Below are 25,616 nucleotides of genomic sequence, written 5' to 3' on the forward strand. Positions count from 1 at the left end.
ATTACTATTATTACGGTCGTGTATTACTGTTCTCCTTATCACCGCCGCCACGCCTCGTGGTCCGCCGACGCATCGTCCGCACTGCACATAATAATATATGATATACGCGCCAAAGCTGCTGTTGCTGCTGTTCCTGTTGTTGTCATCGTCGTCGACACACAACTGCCGGCCGACATTACCAGCGGAACGAAAAGCGCGCGTCTGCAGTTCGTCCGTCCGTTCGCCGGCGATAACGATATAAACTCGATACAAAAATCATAATATATATATAATATTGATTTAAGTTCCATCACGCGGTTTTTCTTATCGTTTTTATTTTTTTTATTTTATTATTTATTGTTGTTATCATGTGATTTTCTCGTTCTCCAGCGTCGGACTCGTCACCGCATCGACGGGCTTCTCACCGTCGTGTAAATCACAAACCGCGTTAGTGCAGGGGGCGATGGTCTGGCCGAATCCGTATGCAATAAAATGATCGGCAGATGGTTCGTCGGGTTTGCCGTTTTCGTGGGATACCTTTGCCTGGGCGCGTTCGTGTTTTACCGGATCGAGCGCAAGGAAGAGGAGAAAAGGCATTATTTGGAGATTTTGGAACGGCTCGAGCTCAAAGGTGAGATGCACGTGTATATTATACTGCTTATGGTGCACACGAGACTTGCATAATATGCTCTTCGGTAGCTCTGAAAGAATTTTTCAGCGTGGTGTACCAGGTTCAACACGAAAATCGTACATGCTCGCGTTTGTAGTGTAGTCATATAGTATTATAGGTATATTAATATGTGATATGTTAAATAATTTATGGCGGGGAGGTGTAGATCATAAAACTTCCCAAAATGTGGATTTAAAACAAACTTTTAAGGCATGGCGTATAATATGTATACCTATATACCACTCTCCACGTTTATAGAAACGCCGAGATAATAGAATTTCCGAATAATGTTTAACCGTTAACATACAATGCGCTTTCAAAAACATATTTTTTTTTACCTCTCCAATTTTTTCAACGAATTCCGTGTGTAAAATCGTAATAGCTATATAACATTATCGTTATAAATTCTAGATAGTGATGATATTATATTATATTATTAATTATGATAAAATGTGTGTAATTTTTATACCTGATCACAGTCCTAGTTTAGTTAGCAGAATTTAAAAATAATAATAAATCTCTTTATTTAATTTAATTGAATGTGTTTGTATTCTTCCACAATCTGGTTTTGATACAATACAGTTGCAACTGTATCCATAATACTTTGACCGATTAACTGCATTGAAATTAAATTTTAATCTTAAGTTATAAAATGTAATATTTATTATTAAAATCATTGAATACACAATTTATGTATACCTTGCAGTTATTTTACGTATAAATTATTATTTATAATATTTAATCAGATTAACAATAATTCTTGCCCATACAGTTTATGTTTGTTTTTTTTTAACCAAAATAACACCAGACATACAAACATTTTATCATTGATAAAATAAATTACTACGGATTGAATAAATATTTCGATTTTCGATCTAACCACGTAAAGATATTAATTATGTAAAGGGAATTTCTAAAACGCGGAGTTTTGTAGATAAAAATCGAATTATATTAGTATATTGCACTCATAATTAATTGTCGATAAAAAAAGTTTAAATATTATATGTTAAAAATAAATAATTTTAAGCGAATTCGTAAAAAATAGTAATATAGGTTAATGAGAACAAACTCTACAGCCAACTGTTGCTTAATAAAATAAAAAAATCTACTTTTTTTTTTTTTAAATCGCTGTAAATTTCTCGAATGCAAAAAATAGGGCGCTGTTTTTAGAATTGGGAGGGTTTTGATTAAAATTCCATCATCTATTGAATGATGGCCTTCACCGGAATAATACATTACTCTTATTTAAATGTTTAAATGTTTTAACAGTAATAAATTCTGTATTATCATGTACTCTTAGTTGTATAATAAGTATACCAATATTTTCTTTGTTCGAAACCATGTTTTGCACGTACAAAAAGTATGTAGGTATCTTGGTGGTTTTCAGCGGGCCTCTCGTGTACAATATATTATAATATGATAGTATTAATTGTTTATCTTACCAATATTATTCATCTGACCGAACGGGTAAACTCTATCGTAAGTGTAATGCAATTTACTGAAAAATATTATGTATGTATAACCTGTTGATTCACCACGTGTATATACGCGTACAATAATTGGTAAATTCCCGCTAGACGCAATCATTTTTCTACCGGTACCTACTAAGGTTTTTTCCTTCTGAAACCCAATTCATAATTTTTAATTGTTAGAAAATAGTAAGTAACAAAGTATTATACTCTACAATGTTAATTTGCGATCAAACGGACAATGTATAATATTCGATGACGATATACGTCAATTCAATCTATTATTGGTTATACATTAGTATTACATATAGTATTTAATATTTATTGTTCATATATTAAAATCAGTTGCCATATAAAATTATACACATAATATATGAACACCACTGCTGTTCACTTTATAATTTAAGTAAGTTGTGAGTAGGTAGGGCACCAGCTGTAATGCTAATTTAGAATAATTGGATAACATTATCGTGCTCATTTACCTATAATAATATATATATTGTAAAGTGTCATTGACGTTCGATGTTAATATTGCAAATTGGTGAATAACATACGTAAAATAGGTTTAGGTATATATTATATTTATAATACTATATAATTTTAGCCATTAGACAAATACACTATATTTTATTATTATTACAGCGTTATGTGTCTACTCACAGTTTTTAATATTTTTGAAAAATCCAGTTAAATTGACAAATTTACGACGCGCGCCAAAACACAATTATTATTATTATATTTTGTGACGAGTAGAACTCGTTTACAAACGACAAGTTTTTATGTCTGAGCGTTATAACATACATTACATACACGTATTTATTATACTGTACGATGATGACGAGTGGAAATCAAGTCAATTAGGTACGCGCAAAATCGCACAACTCTGCAGTGTAGTGTATGTCCCCACGTCTTATATGGACATAAAGTATTAATTATTATTGTGTATGTCATATATACTGGGTGATTTTTTTATCAGTTAACACTCATTATCCGGCAAGTATTTACAAAAGATTTTAGATATCTTTTTACATAATTAATTATAAAAGTCATAACAAAAGAACGTTTTTTAAGGAAAAATGTTTTATTTATTTAATCTAGAACGTAATTTTTTAATTTTATACATTGGAGAAAACTCCTTAATTTTCTAATTTTCTTTAGAAAATTGTTATGCTGAATATCGAAATATTAAATAAGATATTATTTATAAGTATTTAAAGTCTAGATAACAAGAGTGGAGTAGTATAGAGATTAGGGTACATATCAAAACGTTAGTTCTCTACTTCATTTATAGCATTAACTAAAATTTTAAAGAAATTTAAATTATATTATAAGTTATAATTAATATAAACTACTTATTTAAATTTCGATTTTCAAACATGGAAATTCTCAAAAAAATATTCTTCCTTGGAATGTATAATATTAATAAATGTATATTATCATTCAAATAAAAAAAATATAAGATAGAGAAAACTAGTAAAAATACTTATTGGTAAAACTAAAAAAAAAAAAATTATCAAAAACGTTTTGTAATACTTTTTGAGATATAATGAGTGTTTTTTTTTTGTTAAAATAATCATTCTGTATTGAAGTAATTATATGATACTGGACTCATGAAAGTTCAATATTATATATAATGAGTTGTATATTAAAAAAAAAAACATAGTTGCAAGATACCGTGACATAAGGTCGTAAGGACATTTTTAGGGCGTATGTAATTTGCGTCAAAAACAACCTGAAGAAAAAAAATATTTATGTAATTTGCGCCACATTTAAAAATTTATTTGGTGATTTGCGCCACATATAACTAAATAAAAGGACATTATATAATCTGCACCATTTTTTATCTTCAAAAATTGTAATTTAGACCATTATTCGCCTTATCGAAATTGTAATTTGCGCCACTTTTATTTAACTAAACAATTTTTTTTACAAAATAACATATTATTGTAATTTTAATCATTGATCAATCAAGTTAATTTTAATAATTATACATTTCTTGAAAATTATTTAAAAAAATATTAAAATAAATACCTACAATTCCTATTATTAAAAAACCATACAAAAATCAGTCATATTATAACTATAAATAAATGTACATAAGATTAAAATAATTAAAAAAATATTTTTACAGATTAACATATTGTATTTTTAATCATTGATTAATTAAGTTCATTTTAATAGTTATACATTTCTAAAAAATTATTAAAATTAATTTAAAAAAAGTATAATTCCAATGTATAAAATTCAACCATCATATTATAGTTATAAATAAATGTATGTAAGTATACTTAAATTCCAACAATTGAAGTTAAAAGTATGGCACAGATTCCATATTCTATTTCGTTTTCTGTCGTGGCGCAAATTACTGAAATTAATTTTTAGATGTAGTGCAAATTATATATGTACTTAAATTTACCTATTGGTGGCGCAAATTACAGGTAATAAAATTGGCGCAAAATACCATCTTATCATTTTTAGTTACAGCTATATATCCATTTCACCATACTAAAATATAGTTATAAATTATACTTCATAATACATGATAAATGTTTTCGTGAAAATATGTTGAACAATTACTAAACACCTAATTTATATTTCAAAATTATATCAAATAAAAAAAACCTCATATTCTACTCAAAAATTCAAAATAAGAAAATAAAATAATGTAAGAGGAAAGACAAAAACAAAAAAAAAATATTACAATACAATGTTGTTAAAAACGTTAAATCCAAAAACCATACATTATAGATGAAATTCATGAAAAATTACTTTTTTTTTTTTATCTAAAAATCGTACGGTTTATAATAAAATTTCTTAAAAATGAATATATTTTTAAATGTAATATATGTTATATATATTACATATATTTATTTAAAAAAAAAATTAAAATTAAATTATCGTCAGCTAAGAAGGTAAACTCATCGTAAAAATTACATTAGAATCATTAGATTATATAAGTTTAAAATGTTTTTTTGAAGTTACAACAATAATTTCATCCTCTTTATAAATATACGTAATTTTTTCATTTTCGATAATTAGAAAATTACAATTAAAAACAAAATGTAGTACTTAAAATTTAACGTTCATAATACAGTTGGTTTATTGATTAACAATAGTGCGTGGTTTTTGGATGCAACCGATGAAACTTAAAACAGATTTTCCATCTTACCAAATCTTGAAACGTTTTCAGTTTTTAATACGTTGATATGTAACCGCTTTATAACACTAAGCTTTATAAAATTGATATATCTATTCCCTAATATTATAGTAATGGTGTACTTATATTAGTGATTACGCATTTTAGTTGTATGGTCTGTTAAGACACATTGTGTACATAATATACCGGTCCACTGGTAATAATATGATTAAACTCATTAAGTCATTTTTTTTGTCGATAGACAAATGTTGGCTAGCGTTATTTAATTTATTTTATCGTGAACAAATTTTAAAATACAAATGTGTCCGAAGTATACAAAGAATTATTGCTGCAATAATATTTTTAGTATTATTATTATTACTTGTTAGTATTATTACTCGGGTGTAATATAAAAGCTATATTTGTTTTTTTTCTTTAATTTTTATTGTTCGGTTGTAAACACACCGTCATCAAATGCGCTCAATTTAAACGACGACCGTGATGTACAGGAGACTAATAACGGATTGGAAATAAGTACAACAGTCACCATGCATTATAAAAACAAAGAAATTGTTTATATTATCAAGTAAGAATTGGGTTTTTTTCACTAATATATTAGGTACCTAGACAGTATACTTATCATACACCTTAAGTAGTAGCAATAGCATAATAATTATCATAATTATATTATAATTCGTCTTCAAATGGATGAATTACGATTTTCAAACATACTATAGTTTCTACAAAGCTGTAATAATAACGTGGTAAATATTTCATAATCACCAAGTAAACATTATATTATATTATGCTTTTATAACGTTGTTATATATGTATATGTTATGCAAGATAGAATTTTTTTGTACAAATTACGTGTCTACTGTCTAACCTCTCGGCTGTCCACCATTAGCGCCAGTGTTTAGTACATTATTATCATTACAATGTATTTATACGAGAAAATTTGGACTTTAAATTGATAACAATATTAACGATCTATCTATACACTCTAAACTTTAATACCTGTACAATGTTATAATGATTATAATACTATTCGTGTTGAAATGTTGACCGTTATGAATTAATAGTTATAAATATAATTAATATACCTACCTATACAGGGCGATTCAATTTACATTTTCTGTTATATCTGTCAATAATGTATTTTATTAAGACTTTAGTTTTAAGAATTATTATTTTCTATGCTTTCTAATATTTAAATTTTTATAGCACGTAATGAGTGTTCCGTGACAATACAAATGTTTCAAACACATTAATTATAGATAGTGAAAATATATAGCAATAATGTAATATATTTTCCTGTATATTATTAAGTACATGTTTTTTTTGAAAATGTTAATGAAATGAAATTAAAATTTAATAACTATAATATTTTAAAACCATTATAGCTCTCGTATATTTTAGATAATAAACATTTTACTATTATAGACTTTTATCCTTAGTAGGTGCATAGTACCTAAATAATGTTTAAAACTCAAAAAGAACCTATACTATTTTAAATTTAAATTTATATTATCAGAAATTTTATAAAAATTATTATGTATAGTATAAAACAGTGAATATCATTAAAAAATATCAATTAAAATTGTATAAAATAATTTAAAAGAAATATTTGGGGAATTTATTTAATGATTTGTTCAGATTATAATATATAAGCCATAAGGATGTAAATAGTGTGTAATTTTAAAAAGTTATACAAATTATTATTCTGTTGAAAAAATATTTTTGTATAGTTTAAATTGTATATAAAAATATATTTTTAAAATAAAAAATAGGATTTAGAAAGTAATAGTTCCTGTATAATAAGTAGTTAGAAATGATCATTCAGCAATGTATAGGTTATGTTACATAATATTTTTTGCTTTTGCCTTTGGCTGAATATTATAGGTTATAGGTATTTTAAATGTTTTTAAAATAATATTTAAATTATCAAATCAAATAAATATACTGTAATATATAATGTGTATATCTGAATAATAGACCAAAGAATTGTGTACCTACTGGTATAATGCTGTTATCACGCATGGTATGTAAATGTGTTATCTTATTATTATTCTTATTATTTGGGTACATAATATAATAGGTGCTGGTCATATTTTTAATAGCAGTTTTGTTATATGAGCGCTTATGTTAACACAATATTATAATTTATCAATTATTTTTTTTTTATACTTTATATTATTATTTACGTTTATTTCATATATCGTATCATTATATATTATATTGGACGAGTCTCGGAGTCCAACTCGAACACGATAATTTATTAAGATAATACTATAGTGATTATAACATTTTACATACCGATAACTGATTTACACGAAATTTATAAACGATGGTTTCAAAGATATAATATGGATATTGGATACGCACAGTGTATAATAAACATATTATTCATTGTAAAATATGTTTCATCGAAGTAATTATTATTATTATTGTGCGCGCGCATTTGATTTATCATTTTCGTTGTATTACATAATATTACGATAACGAGTAAAAAAAAAATACTGAATATAATAAATGTTGATTTGTTTTTTTTCCATACAAAATATAATATACTAATATACATTTTCACTTTACAATTTATAATTAAATTATAAGGCAGAAAAAAAATTGCAACAATTTCGAAAACTTGTTGAAATACTGCAGTATACCTACTTAACATATGAATACAAGAACATCTTAACAAATTATTGTGTAATATGGATTTAAAAACAATTCCGTTATCTTAGGATTCTACTATAATATAATTTTTAGGAAAAATTACGTGTATTGAATAAAATGTATGAAAATAATTAATAGGTATATCTACTAGATACAAGAAACAATATAAACAATGTTTGAGGCTTATGAACATCATGGCGTACGTATACAGTATAATATTAATACTTAATAGTAGTATAATATATTGCATATAACTCAAGAGACCGAACGCCGTTAAAACGTTCTATAGCTTATAGCAAGTTCTCGAACAAAACATTAAATTTTATTGATACATCGTAGCTTATTTGATAACATTTTGAATTTTATGAGTTCACAACGGTTCTAGCTGACGATACGTAATTCATTAAATCGTTGTCGAGTTAGCACAAACGAACGCCGTCCGATTGTATTTTAATTCAAGTTCTCGTTTTTAAATTAATATGTACGCGTATGTCGTGAAATTAAAAAAATAATTTGATGTCATATCGATTATAACGCATCGCGAAAACATACGAAAAATAATAACAACAAAAATACGATAAACACACGGTGTTTAAATCCTTTGTCAATTATTGTCTTATAAGAGGATATTTGGTTCGCCGTTATTCAGTGTCCGGTCGTCGCACGAAGAGTAGTGAAAATAAAAAAAATAACTAATAATAATCGCTTAACAAACCGTTAAGTCTCGCGATTATTACCACGCACCGTTTGCATATTATAATATGCATACGTAATGCATACCCGTGACGGCAAATTGTTTTTTCCCAAATTATAATTTTTCACCGTTTATACTTGTATAATATAAATACAATATTAATATTATTAACGTAACGGACAGATTGGAAAGTATATAAAACCTTATGCGAGAAGTCGGTTTCACAACCCGTGGGCCCGGGTCTATGCCATTTATGATGTATATATTATATTATTATAACAGATTTACAATATACTATGGTACATATTTAATAATATTAAAATAAATACTGCTTATAATAGAATAAAAAGAAAAAAACCAAAATCCCAAGGCGAATGCGGTTATTATTGTATTTTTTTTTTCGCGAGGTAAATTGCAAGTCCATAAACGTTTTGATAATGATATTATGATATAATAGTACACTTAATATAATATATCATTGGTGTCGATCGACTGTAATATTATACTATACCTAGGGATTCGATTCGAGGACACCGCTACCTTCGACATTTTGCAACAAATCACCGTAAATCGCACAAAAATACGAACGTTTTAAATTATTATAATAATAATACAATGTCACGTACCTGTTGATAGGTGCCGTGTCTCGGACAGGCCAAGTTTTCCGCCGAAACGACACCTTGCAGCGATCTCACTGCGCAATACATCCGGAGCCGCCAACTTAGATCCGTAGCGAGGTCCATTATTGTTTCTGGCCTGATTTTATGTATCGTATTTGACTAAAATAAAATCGAAAACAATTAATTTATAGATATTTGGCGGAACGACTGAAGACCAGATGAAACATGTTATATTTTCGCGTGGAATAAATTTAATTACTATTCTATGAGTATTGGGTACCTACGGTGAACGGTCACATAGGTTTTTTCATTCTAAATAATTATTAAATTTGTACTTTCAAAATTCAAATTATCAAAAGAAATTATATATACATATATATAATATATAAATAAATAACAACATATAATTAAACATAAGAAATAGTATTATTTAATAAATTATACAATAATTTCAAACATTGTCATTTTTACAAAATATCGTTGTCGCCCAGTAATTAAATATATCATCTGCAAGGCGACAAAAAATTTTCTTTGGACGTCATTAATGTCGCCCAGTATATTAGTTAAAATATCCACTGTCTCGAACTGTGCTTCGGAGAGTAGTTTAGGGGTTCCGTGGCTCCCTGGGTATATTTGTATTAATTAAATTCAAATTATTAAATTATTATTATATTTCTTTTATACTATATTCAATATTATTTGGACCGTACCAATATGTATTATTTTAAACGTTTAAAACTTTAAACTATTTATAAATCCACATATTTTGTGTCATAGTCAAAATGAGATTTAAACTTTAAATAGATACATTTGAACTACTCATAATTTACTCATTCGAATTTTGATAAGGATACATTAAAATGTTCAAAATAACTGTCTGCTTAACCATTTTTCATGAAACGATTTTGTTTGGATGTTAACATGCTTGTTGAATCACTCTGTGATATATCCATTACCGTAACGATATGATTACGTTATATGAAATTATAAATTAAACGGCTGCAAACTGTCGAGTAGTGCTACACAGTTTTATCTACATCCGCATTCGGCAGAATGTAATAAAATATGACTTATTATTATAATAATAATATATGATAGTTAGTTTCTCGTATTTATTTAATAATGATTATTAATAACAAATTAAATATTATATTGAAATTAAGATATTTTAAGTGTTTGGACTATATGACTAGTGATTATAACCGTGTAATACATTTGGCAATTAATAGTCAAATTGGTTTGTTCGCAAGATAATGTATATGCAGTGAAACTTTTAAGTACTGGACACTCAGTTTCTGAAATTATTTTTTGTTTTTTATTTAGATGATTCAATTGGTAGAAAGTAGCTATTTTGAGTTATCTGCTATGTAGAGCCATAGAGGTGTCCGTTATGAAATGTTTACTACAATATAATATAATGTATAGTGTATACATTATACACACATGATGTCTCAAAGAGTTTATCCTCGTATATTATATATAGGTATATGATGTGGATATTTAATTACAATTTAGATATAATAATATACTCGTAATATTATTTATTAGGAGAATATTATATCTGCCTGATTAAGCTTTAAGACTCATATACCTAAATATATATATATATATATATATAAATATGCATATCGTACTAACAAAAACTTTTAATCAAATCTAATAAGTAATTTGTTTTATTATTACAGAACTGCTTGCAAAACATTATGCACAAGTTAACGCCCACGTGCGCAAGCAGTTTGTCCAACAACTGAACGCGTACTGTAACAAAACGGTGTTGGACGAAGGTCCAGACAACGAAGAAGCGCACCAGTACCAATGGACGTACTACAACGCTTTCTTTTTCGCGCTGACCACGTTGAGCACGATCGGTAAGTGTTGTGAGGGTAAACGCCTACAACGAATTTTTATTTTTTTTCAAACATTATTGTTTGACATGTCATTTTTGAAATCGCATAATAGAACATAACAATATAATGAGATGAATTAAAAATACGTTTAAAGCATCTGTTTATGATATATTTTAAAGTGTGCGCGGAATCGTTATCGGAGATTTCACTATGACTCTGATATACCAGATGATTCTTTAATATTCAAAAATATTTAAAAATATAATTGTACATAATTTTAGATTATAACAAAACATAAAAAAAAGTATATATTACCTATTGTATTTTATCCTTATAATTTTAAGTGTTTAACTTATTTGATAAACAGCGTACATCTATAATTTCAAAGTAAAATAATATTTAAAGTTTAGATGAATAGGTGGAACAGAAAAACAACATAAAATGTTTATCAACTATTTCATTCGCATTTAAACTTAAAATATTTTTAACTTAAAAAAAACTCGTCCAAATTTCTATTTTGATGTATTTTAAGTTCTTTATCAATACAATTTTTCTCTAAAATAAGAAATAAAGTGTAATTTTTTTCAAAAATCGTGTTTTTAAATAATGATGAGTGCTCTTCGATAAAATAACCATTCGGTTTATAACGGCGTCGGTAGTCTGTTAGATATATTATAACAGGAGGCAAATATTATTGTAATCAAATAATACATTTTTTAATTCAAAATGTCGCCACTATTATTGGACAAACGTGTCCAAACGTGTACGGGGAGATTCAGTCAGCCACAGAAAAATGAAACTAACAGCGAGCCACGTGTAGCAGTATATAGTATGTAATATGTATAGTATTATACATGGTATATGTCGGAGTATATGTCATGCATAACGATAACCTTCGAAAATTGTAAAAATGGCATTTGCACAATAAATAAATTATGTCTTAGCGCTCCATCGAGTATCTTATTAATAATAGTATTGTTTCTATGCACAGACTACAGAGTTATGCCCACGATATATGTATATAAGTACACATACATAAGACGCGCGTGCAAAACGCCGCCTCATTGCGTACCGATTTTCGGTTTTTTACGATCGTCGTTTAACCCAACACGTATTCATGCAATTATATATACGCTGCATCCTAATCATCAAATAAGGTATACTAAAACGATTTATCTCAGTTTATATTATTATTACACAAATTAGCGTAATTTACATATTATATAAACGTTAGATACGCAATGAGTGTAATTATAGATACGTGTAATTTGCCATTTAATATCATATTATGATACCATAATAAGTGCCTAGCTATAACATTAAGTAAAATTGGCAAGGATCTAAATCATAGATAATATAAACATGGATACATGACCTCTTTCTTATAAACACACATAGTATACTGTGATGGAAAAGTCTACTATACAGTTAACACGGTATTTGTATTAAATACCTTACTGCTTTTAACGTTATATACTATTGTTATGGCCTATGATTTTATTTATGGAAATAAAAGTAATCGATGGTGAAACGGCGTTTATCGTTGGAAATTAATAATAATATACTGACTGCAGCTGTGTGCGCTCCAGATTTAGTAATCAACTTTTAATTCTAAGGAATCGCACCCAATTGATTCGAATGACTTTATGACAGGAAATAATATTAATTAAATAAAATACGTAAAAAAAATAAAACCGTCATAGTATCTTGTCAAATTGAAATCTTGTCGAATAATATTTTTGATTATGATTACGTCGTACATTATAATATTTATTATAGGTTATGGAAATTTACACCCGACTTCCGGTACCGGACGCATACTGGTGTTGGTGTACTCGTTAATCGGCATCCCCCTCAACGGTATCGTGTTGACGCAACTAGGAAGCTTTTTCGAGTCCAGAGTGAGTATATTTTACAATATGTATAATGATTTAACTATTTATTGTTATTAATTGTCTAGCACTCAAAAACGGAAAATGCGATCTAGGTTTTTTACAAATAAATTAAAAAAAATATATCAACCTAACTGATTTATCGCAGAAAATTATAAATTCGTATTTCTTTTACCGTTCAGTGGGTATACGGGATTCGCAATAATACAAAGCCCACTCTCGGTGTACAAATAATCCAGAATAAACAGTTCCACGTGCACAGCCGTTATACAGTATGTGGTTTAAATAAAGCAAATAATTTTTGACGTCGCGGCCGTACGCTCACTGCAAAAATTACGCAACACGCGTTTTGCGACCGACCCGCTGGACCGGATATCAATTTCCGGTGCCGAAAATGAGCGTGAAAGATCGCGGCCGGGTCGATTACTGCGGTGATACCATCGCAATACTTACTAGGTATACTATTAAATTGGTATATTTTATGGTACCTATTTAATATTATTGCACGGTCAACGCGTTCAATTATACGGTCGCCGAACACACCCGCGGTATAATAATTATAGTTGTCCCATACGAGTTCACCACGAGTGCTGCGTAGGTACAATATGTTTAAATAATATAGTATATTACCTATGGTAAATTGTTATACAGTCATAATATTATATATTGTATAATTATTCGGCATTGTAAAGCGTCAGAACTGCTAAACGATTTAAAAAAAAGGGCGATTGATTAATTATTCTAAATACGAATTTTCATCGTTCGATAATAGTTGCGTTTGCGTATAATGTTAAAAAGTACTTACCTACGTACTATAATTAAATAAAATTCAACGTTAAAATAAGCGAGATAAAGCGATGAGCGTGTATATAGTGGTATACGCAAGTTGCAAGCATAATAAGTATAATATAATATGAAAAAAGATACGAGGCTATAATAACGATATACAAATATATAGTTATTAGGTATTTTATTTTATTATATACTCGTATTGACACGCCTATATACTAAACTACTACAACTGCTACTACTCAAAAAAATGATTTAAATGTCCGACGGACATTCATTAATTTATATTGGTGTTATATTGTTTTACGATCGTTGACTCTATGGTTGATATCGCATAATATTTTTTATACTAATATTTATTTTTTCGGCGATGTTACTCGAGATAACATTTTGAACGCGCATATCGGCGCATTACGGCGTTACTATACGCGATGAGTCAGTCATAATAGTATCATCACTAAAAGATATAGGCTGCAGGTACACTCGAATTTCGTAAAACAAATAAAATAAGAAACATTTTTCTCGCAATTGAATACGCGTTATACGTTATATATATATATATATATATATGATGTACGTCCGTCCATAAGGTTATATAAATATTATATCAGGCGATTGCTATACTCGTAGTGCGTCATATTTATATTATACTGTCATATAATTTCTATTATTGTCGTGTTTAATGTTTGAGTACAACAGTCGAATATTTAAATGAAATCAAAACGAAAAACGTCCAATTGTTCGTGGTTATTCCCATGTTACTAAGCTACACAAAATACAGTCTCTCGTATAAAACTACAGGATAATTATTAATTATTAAGATTGCGTGCGAAATGTCTATAATAATATTGTAGAGTAGCATATTTTAGTCTAACAAAAAACATAGCACGATCTATTCCATTTAATATGATTGGAATTCACTCCAAATTATATCTAATAAGTGGGAGTGTGAGTGATAATATGAAAACAATATCACGAAATACGGTCCAATACGTTAATAATATTAAAATAAAGTTATTGAGAATAAAATTAATAAAATATAATGTAACAATACGAGTATATTGAATATTATTAATTATTATCTACTTTTGGGATTGGATTTAATGTGCAATTAAACTATGTGTAACTCTAAGAGTAGCCTAAAGTCAGTGATGTATTGCTAAAGAATCTTTAGTTTGGTTAAGTAAGTTTACTACACTATCTACGTATTTTTCATGAATAGGTAGGTAATAGTAAAAAAGGATCGTTAAGTAAAAACATCGATAGCTTAACGATATTATGTAATATTGGTATTGAAAAATGCATATTTAAAATTGTATAATGTAAAGGTTTTATGTATTTTACCGTTACGCATAAATATTAGAAATTCAAACTCAATAATTTTTAAATTTTTTCCTAAATACGCCGCAGATTCTCCGAGCTCATTACAGCTACAAGACGCAACGGATGATGGGACCCCAACTGAGCCTCATCTTGGACATAGTTACGTATCTGATACCTGGAATAATTGTCTTCATCTTCATCCCATCCGGAATCATATCCTATTTTGAAAATTGGACATTTGACGAGAGCGTATATTTCACTTTTGTCACGTTGACCACCATCGGCTACGGAGACTATGTTGCCGGTACGGTATTCTATTTAATAATAAACCTAGTGAAAATTTAAAAAAATGTTGATGAAAAAAAAATCTGAATATGTTTTTGTATATATATATAATAAAAAAAAAAACATAAATATATAAAAAATGTTAAAAGTATTTATTTTAGCGTAAAACCAATTAATTAATCATTTAAATACATTTTTTTAATTACTATTTAATTGCAAATATAAAATAATAAGAGATATTTTTAAATATAGGTACCTACATAAAATGTATTATAATTTACTAGCCTCTATTAACTTCATTTTTTATATAGGTAAGGGTGGTAAACATTATAATTTATCACACGTTTTAGGTTATAACTAAGTATTGAAAATTTTCATTTATAACTATTAATTGATATATTATTTTTAAGAAACATAATAAAATTATTATACAATTTTCTTTAGTGTGATTCTTTTTCCATAGATTATGTAGCTATATGTATAAAATAGATTAATGTTAAACTCATTACATTTTTCGCGTTTATTTTTCGTTTAATTGTTTCTAAATACCCAAAATATATAAAAAAAATTAAAAAAGTATTTAAAATTAATTTAAAGTATATAATATAAAAATTAATTTAATATTTAATAATTATGTATAAAATATATATAGTCAAATTTTATTACATATTTTATTACAATTAAGAGGACTATGACATTCGCATATACGCTTATAAATAATATGATGAACCTAAAACAATAAGCCGTTCAAAGAGTTATTAGCGTTTATTGATTTCAACACTTTTTGAACACTCCCTGTAACAGACGTACCCAGCTATAACCGGACGACGACCGCGTAACCGCGTGTTTCAGGGCAGACTGTCAACACAAATATATGGTACGACGCGTATAAGGTGTTCTTGGTGTTTTGGATTATGTTCGGACTGGGCTACCTGTTCATGATACTCAGCTTCATATCGAGGGCGATGAGGTCCAAGACGCTCGAGCACCTGTTCTTGGAACGACTTAAGCAAACACACACGAAAATCTGGCATCAGTTCACCAAGGACGTCATGTATATAAGACGCGTACTCAACGAATCGTACCTGCTGAAGTTTAAAGTTCGTTTAGTTATTTGTATATATTATTTTATGTGAACCAGTAGTACAAAAAATAACTTTTATCATTATAAACTGCGATTTTTAAATTTTATGATTAAATATAAAACAAAAATCAACTGACAATATTTAATTTCTGTAAATTTGAAACAACAGGTTAATAAGTTAATTTATTTGATCTCAATCGTTAAAATTACTTGTATAATATAATTGGTTAGTTGATATTTTAATTTTTAACATATAAAATAGACGTAATATATTTTTAAGAATCTAAATCCTGAGTAGACCTTTCAACTTCACGTTTTTCATCTAAAGTTTTATTAATTTCATTGATATTTTAAGAAAATTATCATTAAAATATTGTATAATACTAAAACGATGGTAAGTTTTAATAAAAAAAAAAATTAGACTTGAAAAACCATCACACTAAAAAAATAATAAAAAACATAGATATAGTTAAGTTACTCGTAAATACTTCAAACTTCATAGAAAGTTTCTGGCTTGTTAGGTTTAATAACGGATCATCAAAATCGACGTATATTGCATTATCCCCTCTTTTAAATTTGGAACTTTTATACATTTATTATGAGTATACATTTTGCTTAAATTTGTTTGACAGATTTCAAAAATTGTTCGACGTTCATACAGGACTTATTTTAGTTTTTGTATCAGGGGGATAGAAACTTCTCTTTAGCCCCTAGGGGTCATAAACTGTAATTGTATATATATATATATATTTTAAATTTTATAATTTAGAACGCTATTTAATTGAATTTGTTTAATAGTGTACATAATTTTTTTGATCTGTTTCCCTAGATTTCCCCCCTCCCAATGTGAAATACGATATTTTAAGTCCTGTAAGCACATCGAATCGATTCTAGAGACAATCAAACAAATTTAAACAAAAAGTGTTCTAAGAAAAAATAAAACAACAAAAAAAAAAAAAATTATAAATACAATTGTATTTGTACAAACGAAATAATATGTGAGTGGTTAGAAGACCTAAATACCAAAAAAAGGAGGGGTTTCAGTGAAATGTACGTACAATTTTTCGCCCAACAACACACAACACCACAATAACAATCTACTACTACAATAATAACGACTTGTGCATTCGTTTGATGTGTCCCATTTAGCCGGTGTACAAGAAAGAGGTGTCATTGCGTGACCAACCACTAAGGCGGAGCCGAAGTGCGCCGAACCTGACCGAGTGGCCGGTGCTGTGTAAAACGCCAGCAAAGGTGCCGGCGGCGCGCCGGACGTCCGATGACGAGGACGAGGAGACGGTGCGCCGGCGGTTCGAGAAGCATCGGATGAAGCGCCGTCGGGCCCTGTCCCAGAACAAGATGCGGTCACTGCTCCGGCGCACCAAGGCAACGTCTGAGATAGATTTGGCGCACATCGACAAAGACGCCACGTTCGGCGCTGACATAGCGTCTTACGAGATTCTGTCCCGAGTGGTCGACGCCCTAGAGACAGCCGTGCCCAACCAGCCGGGCGATCACCAGCACCAGTCGTCGCAGCACGTTCATCACCATTTGCATCAGGACGTCGTACATTCGGTGAGTACATAGATCCGGGGGACCTGTGGTTAGCGGCACGGCGTTTCTGGGTGAAGGAGAATTTCTAGTTAACGGTTCTTACCGTTTGGGGTGCCTAAATCATACACCACAATGTTTCATAGAATTTCTCGGAAGTAACTTGCCTTTACCGGTTAATATATTTTTGTGTAAGTACTTCACAAAACGTATCGATACGTTAATTTATCCGATTGTTAATCGTTCATCTGATCTGGACAGTAAATTGTTCACTCGTAGATCAAGAGAAAGGATTTTCTGTCCGCTCGACGGACAAGGTCACTTTTCAACGTTTCAACTGGCATTTGAGATTATACTTTATGTGCATGAGTGACAACAAATATTTTTCTTTCCTATACTTGTTTACGTCATCAATATTATATCTTGATTTGGGAAATAGGGAAAAATCATTAGAATAAATTCATTGCATTTAATATAACGCAAATAAATAAATAAATAACGTTTATCGTTTTTTTCTCGCAAATAGAACAGGGGAAAAGCGTTGTCGTTCTCCGAGGGCGTGCAAGGGTTCTCATCCGAAGATAAAATAGCCGGCGAAAAAAATGAGTGGACCGTTGGCGGTGATATGCTGAACAGGGAAAACGCGTTCGCGCCCAAACACAGAAATTCGTATTTCGAGTACGACACATGGGGTGGAGCTGACAATCAAAATTTCAAAAAGTAAGTGAAGTATTATTGTATTTATATAATTATATAAAAATTAAAAAAGTCTACGTTTAGTTGATAAAGAAAAATTCAAACAAATACAAAATGTAAGACTGTTGAAAAATTGAAAAAATTAAAACGTAAAATATCACTTAGAAACGATCACAATATGATGCAGGTAAAAGAAAATAAAATACGAAAAATTGAAACAACAATCACGTACTATAATTTGAAAAATAAAAGATTATAAAATCATTTTTAATACCAAATTCATTACATTGATGAAAAACGATAACGACAATAACGATTACGATGCATTTTGTTTTTATTATCGCCCGCAGTAACGTTTGGTAAGGTCGACGACAGTAGTTGGCTCTGCATACATCACGAAGAGCGTATAGAGCTATTGACCGTAAATATTGTTTTCAGACAAAGACTCAAAACGAGTGGGTATTGGTTAAAAAAAAAAAAAAATAATAATAATTAAATCACCTCGCTGTAAGAGGTTGCAACGCCGATCGCTGACACTTTATGTGAAAGTTCAATATTTTTTTTGTTTTTAAATTCTTTAAACGATATTCCGTTCTGAAATTCGTTTGCATACATTACGATACCGATTAAATTCTATACACAGCCGTGTCCATCTGACGTACGGCCTTCGGTTACAAACGACTAAACATCATTATCGTCGACCTTACGATTTTGTCGGGTGCAAAAATCCGCACAAATCACGAGCCAAGTGTCTGTTTTGTATTATTATTTAAGGAACTCAATATTTTCTTCGTGCTTCGATGACTTGCCGGTTACGCGAAAAGTATAATGGTGCAAATGGTGCAATGTCACGAACAATGTGTTACCTAACCTTATTTTTCACTTATTTTTCTTAGCAGTTTTCATATGGAAATTGTTTCTCTTGTGTATAAACACAGTAAAACGAGTAGCGACACAATCCGTACAATACTATAAGCCGTAATAGTATTACACAGGTAAACAATTTTCCAAAACGTTGCCTCACCGATACGTATCAATAAAATATGTATTATAACATTTTCGAAAAACAAAAAATAATCATAACATTACGCCTACTGTACTCACGACGCCGTTCGTTTTTGCAGGTTCAACGAGTACGCTAAACACGGCGGTGGCCAGAACAAGCCTCGGGTACCGAAGCTGCGTCGCATGTCGGCGGCCGCGTTCAACTTCTTGTCCAACAACATCGCGCCTAAATGGTTGACGGAAAAGTTAGCCGACGGCGGCGGCGGCGGCGGCGGTGGCGGCGAACAGACGTGGAACGACGACCCCAGACACAGGCTGTCCCTGAACGACGACCAGGGTTACGGTTACGGGTCCACGTACAACGGCGCGGCGTTAGACCGCCGGAGCGCGCCGGTGCAGTATCAACACCGCGGGTCGCACGGACTCCAAGTGGTGCACGACCCGCAGGTGTTCGGAACGTCGGCGCCCGAACACCCGCGACACCGGCGCCTGTCCAGTCCGGACCCGGTGCTCGCCCACTGCGCGAACACCATCGCCGTGGCTGATTTTCTGATGACGTTGCAACGGTCGCTGGACGGTTCGTCCGTGACTGGCGGGTTGTCGGGGGCGCACCACATTGGTAACCGGTCGGCGGTCACCGGCGGCGGATTCGGCTCCGTCGCCAGGCACGAACGTCGGTCTCCGCTTTTCACGCTGTTCCAGGACCGGCCGCGGCGGGCGTCCGGCGAATCGTGGCAGTACTCGTCGCTGACGTCGACCCTGTCGTCCACGTCCACGGCGGTCAGCACAACGACGACGCCGGCCACCGATGCCGGTACCACGAACGCGGTAACTATACTATTATTTATGACTCGCCCATTGCGTTATAAACGCGTCACGAGGCAATTGGCGGTAAACGTTGTATGCGTTTTATAACGGAGAAATTAGGACTGTCCGCTTGCTAATCGGCCGAGTAAACACGTTTGCAAACATAATATAGTAAACGCCGTGATCAAGCGCGTTGTCCGTCTAGTTCCATAACTAGAACCTTGGTCGAGTTTGCTTATAGAATAATGTTACATATAAGTACGTTGTATTGCATAAAAAACGCCGGATTGAATATCGCGCGATCAGTTATAAAATTTATCGATTCTAGTGGTTCCAGTGGGACGGTATATACCGAGACACATAATTTATGTTCACACGATCTGTAAGGTTTTGGTTAAAACGAGTTTTCCAATAAATGCAGTGGCGCCGAAGTGTTTAAAAAATACTATGACATTGTACATCCAGGGGCCCCTCTGGAGCTTGGGCCCCAATTTTTTTTTCAATGTAACAATTAAATAAAAAAAAAACTACTCACAAATTTAGTGTAAAACCATTTTTTTTTTCAATTTTTAGCTGAAAAAATGTATAAATGTATTTTTAGTAACCCTTGGTGAGCCCCCAGCTATAAAATCTACTATGACATATTTCATAGATAAATTAGGTGATTGGCGCCACATTTATTATAAATGTATAACGAAATTAAATCAGGAATCCGTATCTTGTATATTTAATAATATAATCTGTTTAACTATAACGGTGGTGGACAAATTTTATAACTTTTTATGTCTGATAAAACCAAAGAAACGTTCTAAACACACTGGCTTGGCATCGTCTTGTAAAATTTTTTCCACCATATTCGTATAGCTACGCCGTTGGTCGCGTCGTTTATCTCTTAACGTATAATACGAGTACTGATGGGCCGTTATGGTATCATTCACCACTAATTACCATAATCTCCGGAGTTGGTAGTTATCAACTGTTGGACACAATGTGACAAACGACGCAGGTTTGAATTCGAATAAATAGACGATTGACTGTCGAAGAGTATGATAACAGACTAACGGGCGAGTCGCTTGTAAACGTTTCCAAATCGGTGTTATTGTATTTTTCGAGCAGAAGACGTTATTTCGGAATAAATACTATACTCAAATACAGTAAAACCATGTTAAACGTAAGTGGCTGTATAATTATTAATTCCTAGACGAAGTATGACCGTGGTAACGATATCGTGTATGATAATAGTTTTATGATCAAGACATATTTTTATTTCATGTGATGTTATAAATTATAATTAAGTAGTGAATTTAGAATATGTTGTAATAAATATGGAAATGCCTTTAAAAATATGATTTAATGTTTTAATAAAATTTAAAAATTGTCCTTGAAAATTGTTTTGAAAATAAAAATGATAAGATATAAATTTTAAATTTATATAATTTTGAAATAAATAAAACAACCAAATTATATTTCTATATATTTTAATATAATATATTATCTATTTTCAAGTAACGATCAGCATCAGTGGTCGCTTTTGTGTGTTATGTGTATAAGTAAAAATATAGCTAATACCTCTATCATAATATGATGAAGCAAAATAAATAATGTCTGTTTAAGCTTTTTCTTTTTTGTAAGTTATGTTCAATTTTTATTCATTGGTATGCGATATAAAAATACTTCGAAATTCCAAAGTTTGCTCTAAAAATAATAAATGCAAAATAAAAGTTTTATTATTACTTAGTTAATTATAGTTTGATTATTTATGAAATTAAAAAAAAAAACGATTTTCATTTAAATAGCCTTGTAATAATAATGACATGTAAAAAGAAATTAAAACGCATAATCTATGGTTGTAATGACAATTTAATAACTGTAAGATAATAATTAATATTCTAAAACAGTTATTATTACCATAGCTGACATCGGTTTAATAATAATTGATAACATACATACTTATTATTACAGCTATAAACATTGTTTATTGTATCACGTCCTAGAAATAAAAACTTTAAGGTCTAGGTGAATAATGACGTGCGACATAATACGCATATATCATAGGACTAAACTATTACTAATTTGTTTTTCAAAACGTTAAAACACCAATATATTTTGTCCTCATAACCTGAGAGATATAATATTATAAATATATTTTCGTTATACGCGTACTTACCAAGTATATTTTTTATACGTTCCTGAATAAACGCATAGTGTGCAAGACCGTTGACCGAAATTTAGACATACAATTTGTATAATATTTATTTTTAAAACCATTCTATTTCTACTTCGACTGTGAGTTTTAAATCCTATTCGGCTGCTGCGTCACGCTGATAGTGAAACATGCGATATGATAACATAATACGTCGCTATCGTTTTAAAACAAACGAACACGTCAGTTATATAGCACTGGGAATGAAATGTTCCCCATGATTGGAATAGATGTTAATAAATAATATTGATAACTATAATAGTATAGGTAATAATAATTGACATTATCCAGTTTATATCGTTTTCTACATGTCTGGGGAACGTGCGCGATGGCAGCAAAAATGGAACTGGCCGACACGCCTGTTTTTTTAGTCATGGTAGGACACAGATATTATACGTAGATAATAATAAACTAACTGTAAAGATTCCTAACTAGTGATAATAGCCGAATCCAAAAAATACGAATGGATCGCATATCATGAAAAATGTCTCAGTGTACACAACGTCATTATGTAATTTATCATTATTCTAAATCTTAATTACCACAATATCAAATAAGAAATTATTTATAATGATACGCAAATATTTACATATTGTACAACAACAATAAAAGGAAAATCGTTATTTTTTTCATTTAAATATCAAATTTTAATTCAAATGCTTATAAAAAATTTTACACTTGTAATTTCGATATTTTATTTATGGCATTAAAAATGTATAAGGAAACTTTTTTAAATTTTCAAGTTTCTAGGCTGGGCATATAATTTTTTATCGAAGTTTATATTTATATATATAAAAAAACAAAAATTTAAAATACCTACAAATAGCTTAAAATTTGTCTATGTACTGTGAAAATTGCATTGAGTATAGAAAATAATAATTTGTATAAAAGTACATTTTGAGTTCCTGTGATTAATACTTTGTAGATCACTATAGTAAAACATAAATCATCTGAGAACAAATCGTTATTTTACGTGTGAATATACAATTGCATCGAGGTTTATATTTTTATTGTTAGTGCTGTTGATAGTTAATCTTGTATAGAAATATTAAAATAATTTATTATTGTTATCGTTGTCCTCGCCAGGTTCACGATCAGCCCGCAGCTGCAACGACCACGAGAAGGTCAAGGAAGAAGCGCACCAGAAGGTTCTCGATAAGGCCGACAGTGGGACCTGCAGAACACAACGGCAGCGCCCGGTGTTGGACGACGACGTCCGGGGCCAACAACACCGTCTACGGTACTACCGATGATTCCGAACTTAAGGGAAGAGGAGCTGTAGTGGGACCGGGTGCAGGATTTATAGGAACCGGCGGAGGAGACGTCCGGCTCAACATCGAAGACTGACAGCGAACATCGCCCATCCACCCACCCACCCACCGACGATAATATATTATAACAATTATTGCTTCACGGTTGAAAGTATGCATCGATCGCTATTGATCGATCGTCATCCGCTGCCGTCGATCAAAAATATAAATAAATTTATATATACAAATTACACACAACGTCTATGTATATAATATATTCATGAGTTTTGAATTTATGATTATAGGTATTCATAATAATTATTATACGTTTTTACTGCATTATTAATTATTATTATAATTTATTGAAAAACCGTTTTTTCGTTTACAACGCACGACGTAATGATATTATTCTGTTATCGTTGTGTTATTTATTTTACTTAACTATGTATACAATGTGATATGTTATCCAACCAACACACGCGACGCGTATGAAACTATTAAAAACAAAATTTAAAAATTTATAAAACAAATCGTTTTTCTTTATCACCTATTTTATCATTATTCACTTATTGAAACTGTTTCGCGTGTACGTATTATTTCACCTATAATAGCCACCGCTCGCTGACTGTTCGAGAACTACGTTTCCAAAAAAGTAACTCAATTTTGTTGTTATATATTTTTTTTTTTTTTGTTAAGCTGAATATTTGTAATCTATTATTAATATATATATATATGTATAGTAAAAATAATACAGATAAGAATAATTAACAGAGAAAAATCAGAAAAGAAGACTATAAAATGATATCATTGCAAATAAAAAATTGTAATTATTAGATTTTATAGAGCTTACGGTACCCGATAGTGTTCATCTTAAGAGATTTTTAATTAATGTAATTATTTGATGATACAGTAATTTGTATAACACAAAATATAATTTAATCTCTTCATAATGGTAAAAATGAAAAAAAACGTAATTAAAAAAGAATTAACTGAATACCACAGTTTTTAAACTTGTTAATTCCCATAAGTAAGTTCCTACAAGAAGATAAAATTAAATACATTTCTTTCTATACTGTACAGGATGTGTTTAAGAATACAATAAAATAATCTTAAGTTTTTCCAAGATCCATCAAATTATATTAAATATTATTACATGTTATATATCAATTTTGCTATAAAAAAATCAACAGTTGCAAATTATTATTTTTCACGCGTTGAGGTGATTGGCGATGGTTCTATACTATAGACTATAGTATAGTAGTTACATTATTGTATAATATTATGATTGAATGAATACAATACGTAGTGTTTTGCGGCGAGACATACGTCTCGTACAGGCAATATAGGTGTGCCACTACGTAGACGTTTTGAGAACAAGAGAACAATAATTACTGACGTTCGGTTGATACAAGTTGTTTTTAATAATTTGTCTTAGGTATTTGTAATTTATTGTATCTATTTAGTAAGGTAGGTGATGTGATTAAATTTTTTTATATTTTTTATATTATTATTTAAGATATAAATAATTATTTTAAAACTAGCAGTTTCAATTTATTACATTTATACAACTTTATTATTTATGTGTAACCCTAACTTAATGTAACAACCACGCCACTATCTATATAATAAAACAATATATT

General features: G+C 30.1%; 1 protein-coding gene across 1 annotated transcript; it reads left to right on the top strand.

Moving 5' to 3' along the window:
- Positions 1 to 57: 57 nt before the first annotated feature.
- Positions 58 to 24,497, top strand: LOC113552776 (open rectifier potassium channel protein 1). Its single transcript, XM_026955698.1, has 9 exons — positions 58 to 610; positions 10,930 to 11,112; positions 12,871 to 12,992; positions 15,183 to 15,399; positions 16,233 to 16,480; positions 17,614 to 18,039; positions 18,542 to 18,735; positions 19,836 to 20,544; positions 23,813 to 24,497. The coding sequence occupies exons 1-9, from the start codon at positions 472 to 474 to the stop codon at positions 24,071 to 24,073; spliced, it is 2,499 nt and encodes an 832-aa protein (XP_026811499.1). The 5' UTR covers positions 58 to 471; the 3' UTR covers positions 24,074 to 24,497.
- The last annotated feature ends 1,119 nt before the right edge of the window (positions 24,498 to 25,616 follow it).

The sequence above is a fragment of the Rhopalosiphum maidis genome, chromosome 2 (assembly GCF_003676215.2).
Source record: "Rhopalosiphum maidis isolate BTI-1 chromosome 2, ASM367621v3, whole genome shotgun sequence".
Classification (NCBI taxonomy): Eukaryota; Metazoa; Arthropoda; class Insecta; order Hemiptera; family Aphididae; genus Rhopalosiphum; species Rhopalosiphum maidis.

What these genes read in the sequence shown, in the direction of transcription:
- LOC113552776 (XM_026955698.1), top strand. Translation starts at nt 472, where the DNA reads ATGATCGGCAGATGGTTCGTCGGGTTTGCCGTTTTCGTGGGATACCTT. An exon ending in GACCACGTTGAGCACGATCG is followed by an intron (nt 11,113 to 12,870) that starts GTAAGTGTTGTG and finishes TATTTATTATAG; the next exon opens with GTTATGGAAATTTACACCCG. An exon ending in GAAGCTTTTTCGAGTCCAGA is followed by an intron (nt 12,993 to 15,182) that starts GTGAGTATATTT and finishes AATACGCCGCAG; the next exon opens with ATTCTCCGAGCTCATTACAG.